This window comes from Cryptomeria japonica, chromosome 3 (genome assembly GCF_030272615.1).
Source record: "Cryptomeria japonica chromosome 3, Sugi_1.0, whole genome shotgun sequence".
NCBI lineage: Eukaryota > Viridiplantae > Streptophyta > Pinopsida > Cupressales > Cupressaceae > Cryptomeria > Cryptomeria japonica.
Genome location: NC_081407.1, coordinates 738984593 through 738991809, shown reverse-complemented (window position 1 = coordinate 738991809; position 7217 = coordinate 738984593). Strand labels below are relative to the sequence as shown.

Below are 7217 nucleotides of genomic sequence, written 5' to 3'. Positions count from 1 at the left end.
AGTGTCCCACAATAAGAGATGAGGTATGTGTTTCTTTTTCATTGGAGCCTTCCCAAAGGAAACTTTTTTGCAGAGAGGCTATCTTTGTGCTATCCCCATTCGATAATTCGATACATGAAAGCATACATATTGGTATGATAGCGATGACTGCCTTAAGCATGGTGATTTTGCTAGACATGGTGAACCATCTCCCCTTCCAACATCCCACCTTCTTCGTGCACTTCCCAATAGTGTCGCACCAAATATTGTCTTTGATTGCCCCCATTGAATAAAGGTATGCCTAGATACATGGATGGTAGACGTTCAACACCAAATCTAAATAAAGGGGGAAAATTGCATGTTGCGTTGCAATTTGACACGACATGTATCCCTTGCACCAATGTATTCGAAAAACAATAAGAATAAGACTTCTAATCACAAAGGTTTTTACTCAGATTTGGGCACACCTACGTAGATACATTCTAGGCGAGACACCTAAATCTCTAGTCAATCGGTCTAGGGCAATGTATCCCCTTCATAATTGACACTCAGTATGTAATCGCAGGATTGAGCTACAACTTGCGCTCTCGCCCTATTTATATAGAAACCCGAACGAAATACCGTTCAAGATCAAGCCAAGAGGTGATGAAATCCTCTCGGTACAGAAGCCAAGAGGTGATGAAACAAAATACTTTATCAACGATATAACTTGTGATCTTCAATTTTTATTTTGATAACATTTTTAAATAAAAATCTTGTTTATAAAAACAAGTCATGTCAAATTTTAAGAATAGAAAGATGCTATTATAAGAAAAAAGTTTGGAAAACAAAAAATTATAATTTTCCTATTTTCATTCTTTCCTTTTTCTGAGTGATTGCTTGGAAAACAAAACATTACAATATTTCCTATTTTCATTCTTTCATTTTTCTGAAGATGAATCACTCAGAGAGATTGGAAACTCCAATCATGCATAAAGTTTACATACTCCATTTCTCATTTTCATTCTTTTCTTTTTCTGAAGATAAATCACTCAGAGAGATTGGAAACTCAAATTATACGTCAAGCTTACATACTCCATTTCATAGACTGTGAAAAGCTAATATACTATTTATAACCAATCAAAAGCCTAAATCTTAAGTCTTATTCAAACGATGCCTCCATTGATACGAATAACCTGGCCATTAACCCACTCAGCATCATCTGTAGCAAGGAAAGCCGCCACGGGAGCAACATCCTCCTTCTGCCCCAGCCGCTCAAAGGGTGACTCCATGGCAATCCTATCAACCAACTCCTCACTCTTCCCCTCCAAAAACAACTCCGTCACAATCCCACCTGGTGCGATGCAATTTGCAGTAATGCGAGTCCCCCTCAACTCCTTGGCCAAAATCCTGGTCATGGTCTCAACGGCAGCATTGGTGGCGGCGTAAGCCCCATACCCAGGCTTCACAGTCCCCACAAGCGAGCTGCTCAAATTGATAATGCGGCCACCGCCACCACGTACGAGTCTGTTTGCCGCTTCCCTCGAGCACAAAAACGCTCCTTTGCAGTTAATGTTGAAAGTCCGATCCCAATCCTCTTCAGGCGTGTTTGCAATTGAGGGTGAGTTGGAATCGAGCACTCCCGCACAGTTCACGATTATGTGGACGCCTCCGAACGCTTTCTCCGCTGCATCGAATAATTTTTTCACGTCCCCAGAAACTGAAATATCTGCTCTGCATATAATCGCTCTTTCTCCGTCCTTGTTTTCATTGATTATGGCTGCGACTTCTTCTGCTTTTTGCTGGTTTCCTACATAATTTATCACGACTTTGGCTCCTTTTTCAGCCAAATGCAGAGCAATTTCTCTGCCGATGCCTCTCGAGGCACCCGTCACGATGGCTACGCGCCCTTCCAAACTGCTGCCCTGCTTTTCCTGACTACTCATTGTCAAAAATCTATAATTTGTGAAGACAATTCGCTTTATGTTTGTGCCTGAAATCTGAATTGAATTGAATTTAAATAGGTTCGAGTAAATCAGATTTGGCATCTGGGCGGCCGATAAAATTCATTTCCGTGACGTCATTGATTTTATATTATTTTGCCGTTTCAAACATTTGCAGTCAACATTGATTGGCGATATCAATTAATTATTTCAATGTTGCGATTGAAAGGAAAGATTTTCCAGCATTCAAATCTCATCTGCAAACGTCAAGGCTTACGTCACGTAACTTTTAATTGAAAGGAAAGATTTTCCAGCATTCAAATCTCATCTGCAAACGTCAAGGCTTACGTCACGTAACTTTTAATAGCATATTTTGTAATCAAGTGATCAATGGGCACTTAATTGAATAGCTTTAAATAATTCAGGGATGAAACCGCACTTGTTAAAATGATTTATTTATTTAAATAGAGAGGGCCAAGCAGTTTATTGGAGTTTCACTTTTTTTTAAATAGGTGGTGGGTGAACCGGGACTTATACCTAATTTGTTATAATTTTATGGCAAACCTTTTCAATTGATGGCGATGGGATATGATATCAAAGAAACAATTATAGAAGATTCACTCTCCTTGATAAAGTAAAATATATAATTTTTAGATTTAATTCTAGACAATATTATTGTGTTGTTCTACTTTGTCAATCCTACATATACTGTTGTTTGACTATTCTAATGGTTACTCTAATTTATTATAGATGGGAAGAAATTATGTCTCACAAAATTCTTTAGGTCTTCATATTTTGATGGTATCCACAACTATCATGATTATAAATATAAATGTCTTTATTTGTTTACAAGATTCTTAAATTTGATTAAGCTTTCATTTCAATGAGGAATATGAACATGTTAATTTAAAGAATATTAATTTTATTTTAGAAATAGCTTTATATTAATTTAGTTGATTAATACATTCATATAGATTTCAGAAATTAGTCTACTTTTATAAATGAGTATCTTTTGTCAATCATATTTACAATCATGTAAGTTTGGTTTATAAATAATAAATACATATGTTGTAATGTATTTGAGACTGTTTACTTTCGTAACTAGATCATTTGTATAAATTATATTTATGATCCAATATATTAAATCTTATTGTATACACATAAAATTGGTTATGAGCAATTAAATAAATATTTTATATTTATTTAATAATTATTCTTCTATTAAATAGTTAATTTGAAAAGATTAATTTATTTAATTCATTTTATATTCTTCTATTAATTAATTTAATTGAAACATTTTATCAATTAATTCGTTATATCCTTTTCTTCTAATCAATTAATTAAATATCTAATATTTAATTGTTCATGTATCTACTATTCTATAGTCTCATTAATTAAATAATTTCTTAATTATTTAATTATATTTCCAACTCACCTTTCCATCTCCATGTCATCTCCACTTTGCCAACTCATTCATCATGTGGCTAAATTAATTCAACAAAATTCAATTAAATTAAATCATTTATTAGCCAATTATCTCCAACTTCCAAAATAAATGAAATATTGTGTACGTGCACATATTTCCTAGCCTTCTTCTATATTCTCTCTAACATCACTATATCTTAGGAGGACTTGAGTCCACTTGTCCTCTCATTCTTACATCCTTTCCAATTATCCTATATCATCTCAAGTCTTCAACTCAGTCAAGGTGAGATGAGTGACACTTGTCTTCTCCTTCCCCCTTTCTCTCAACCTTCAACCTCTTACTCATAGCCATCCAATTTGCAAGATTCGATCATGATCGTTGATCTCTGTCACCTAAGCTCGTGCACTCAAAAATCTATAAAAAGAGGTCTCCTAAGCCATTTTGAAACTAATAGCTAATCTTATAGTCATCCTAGGAGTTTTTTTCTTGCATCCATGAGTTTGAGTTTGAAGCAAATACCAATTTTAGAATTTTTATCATAGCTTAATATCATGTTAGCTTAAATCATTTGCATATGAATATTATAGCATCAGTTAACTATTAGTTCATTCTTCATATGCCATCTTGGAAGCTACCAGTGCTTGTCTGAGATCAAATCATCTGCAACCAAGAACAATGGAGTTAGGACACAATGAGGTGTAAACCGTGGAAGGTATAATCTTGTTTATTTCATTTACTTCATGTTACTTCATTGGTTGAAGTTAAGTTTCCTGTAGATTTCCTTTTTATATTTTATGATCTAAACTAACAAGTTTCAGGATATTTCTTTGGAGTTCAACTTTAACATTTTTGGCGCCCACTGTGGGGATCAGGCCTCGCACTTACCTTTCTAATATCCTGTCTTATTCTCGCAGAATCAATTTAACGCTTTTGTAAGTCAGTTTCATGCATCTGTGAAATTTGACAACGCATTTGTTAAGTAGGTTAGCGCTTTTATTGCTTAGTTTAACGTCTGTTTTAAATAGAATGGTGTTTTTAATCATGAATTCGCGCATTCAAGAAATACAGGGTTAGCACCTTTGTCGTACAATTTAGCACTTTTATTGTTTAGGATAGTGCTTTTGCCATCTAGGATAGCGCTTTTGCAGTTTTAGCACTTATGTTCTATCACTGGGTGAAATTTGAATTTTTATAATCTGAAAGCTAACAATTTTGCAGGTCCGAATGTCCAAGGCTTAAGAATTTGAAAACTATTGACATTTGTGGGTGCAGGGTCCATTTTGAGCAAATTTCATGCATTTCCTCACTTAGCTAAATTAAGGGTTTTTCAAGTAAAACATCATATCTTACTCATCTAGTCTAACTAGGAGGATAATCAACAGCATGCACCTTGCATTTGAGTGTTTTCCTTAAATTAGTTGCACATAGATTCTTAGAAGTCTTAAAATAAACCTTTTTCTTTCGTGTTTGTTGAAGTAGTAGGCAAGTATGCTCTCACTCGTATACGGTGATTTGAAAACTAGACCTATTTCTTTTATGTGTAACCTTTAGAGGGCTTGCCTTCCTGAGTTGCCTTGAGGGGGGCAATGAGAAGGGAACGACCCAAGTGGAAACGGGCTAATATCGAGTCCTTCCAATCCACTCTAAATAAATTATGTCTTTGACGAAAGTCGTGAACAACATTTGTTGATTAGTTCATACTGACACTATGTTTCCCCATTAACCCTATGGAGCGTAACCTCTGTAGGCTGGGAACCTTCTGTATTTACAGAGTTTAAGTGTCGCATGTATGGCCACATGACCGGAAGCCCTTACTAAAAATATTTTGTATTTGCTACCAAAATCCTTGTAATTGTTGGTCCAGGATGTCAGACCTCTGAAGCAGCTCACACACATACGGTTCTTAGTAGAGATATAAAGTTTTTCATGGGGAGTTTTCATGGAAATCGATGCTTGGCTGCCCCAAAGAAGTGAGTGTTGAGGGTGGATCCAGTGGGGTCAAGCACCTAAATATCTGCTCTGAATAGCGTAGCCTCGGGGCAAACCCCATGTGAGATTCAACAATTATTGTCTCGACCTACCATAGGATTTGTGCTTGCTTGTGCACTTTGATTTCCAAAACATTATGTCTTTTGTGTCTTCAAAAATGTTTTCAAAATGGTCAAAAACTAAAAAAATCATCAGTCTGAATTGAGTAAAAATCTGACAACTTGCTGGAAAATTTGAAAATCTCTTTAACACAGTCAGAATTGTGCATTTGTTGCACAGAACAATGCTTTTGACCAATAGAACAGTTCTTTTAAACAACAGTACAACACTTTTATCCCTTAGAATCATGCATTTGATCTTTGGAATAACGCTTTTCAACATGAAACTATTCTTTTACACTATATTTTAATTCTTTTATTTCACATAGAAGCACTTTTAATCACATAGAGTAGCACATTTATCGCGTAGGTTAGAGCTTTTGACAAATAGGTCAGCGCAAATGTTTTCCTACATCTAAAATAGAGGGTTTTTTTGCATATCACACCAAAATTTCAATATCATTTTCAAATACCCTTTTTCGAGTATATTTGTCTTCAACTATCACAGGTCTTTAAACTGGTCAAATAATCAGCTTATCAATCAAATAGGTTATTTCCAAAGGTTTTCATAAGCATAAAACATTCAACAAGTTAGTGATTGAACCATCTTAAGTGCAAAAAGATCAACATTATTATCAGTTTCTCATCAGGAAACATCAAATCCTTTATCATGAAACTTGATCATATCAACCTTTGTTCATTATCTTGGATATATCATTCCTGTTTGAACCTAGGTTTTATCAAAATAAATATTGCACTCACATTGGAATCAAACAAACTTGTAAACCATCATATGCTTATATGACTTTTAAATATCGCCTTAAGAAAAGAAAACCTAGTTATAAGGCTACTTTGAAGAAGACAAGATTCTTGTACATCAATCGCAAAATCTTGTTAAAACACGGGACATTCCTACACCGTTTTCGTCACTATTTATGTGGTTATGGAACGGAGTTTGACGAAGAAATTTTGCAAGAACATGCTTTTCAACAACAAGATACCTTATCGCAACGCACTAATAACAATGGTAAAATCAACAAAGCTTATCTTCCTAAACCAGTGATCACTTATTGAGTGACATTTTAGAAGATCAAAACTCGAGAAGTCCAAATCAATCACATGCTAGTTTGGACTAGAGCTCAATACGAGCAATTCAGAAAACAACAAAAACAAATGGAAGAAAATCCAATGTTTCATCAATTTGAATACATAGATGTTGGTGAAGAAGTAGTAAATAACACCATTAGAGACCTAGAACAAGATTATAAATTTGACAGACTAATGGAAAATTTATTGGAAAAATAAAAAGAAAAGTACATCCTAATGTTGACAAAATCAGGAGCTAAATTGCCACAAGACTTTAACATAGAAAGTTTGAAACAAGATGCAGAGATGAGTAACCATCAAAACACTGATGATCCCAATAACGAGGATGTAAATCAAGTAAATCATGAGGAAACAAGAGGAGATAAACGAGAAAAGACCATGATGATACAAGAAGAGAGTGTGGTGACAGAAGAACTTATGAGGATGCAAGAAGAACCCATATTGATAATCCTTTGTTAACTCTCACTCGACAAATAGAAACCTTACAACAACAAATACAAGATATACAGAATGGAACAAATTCTAAGAAATATTCATTAGAGGACATCTTCCCATATCCTTTTGACAAAAGTTTAAACATGATACCATTCCCACAACATTGTGAAGTCCCTAAATATGATAAATATGATGGGAAATCCGATCCTCAAGATCACATTAGAAAATTTTGCACCATGAGTATGGAATTTGCACAGGATG

General features: G+C 34.7%; 1 protein-coding gene across 1 annotated transcript; it reads right to left on the bottom strand.

The window, feature by feature from the left end:
• Positions 1-873: 873 nt before the first annotated feature.
• LOC131874670 (short-chain type dehydrogenase/reductase-like) lies at positions 874-1973 on the bottom strand. The gene has a single exon (XM_059218555.1). The coding sequence runs from the start codon at positions 1902-1904 to the stop codon at positions 1125-1127; it is 780 nt and encodes a 259-aa protein (XP_059074538.1). The 5' UTR covers positions 1905-1973; the 3' UTR covers positions 874-1124.
• Between the last annotated feature and the right edge of the window lie 5244 nt (positions 1974-7217).

Bases quoted from the DNA above. Each gene is read 5' to 3' on its own strand.
- LOC131874670 (XM_059218555.1), bottom strand. From the start codon at position 1,904: ATGAGTAGTCAGGAAAAGCAGGGCAGCAGTTTGGAAGGGCGCGTAGCC.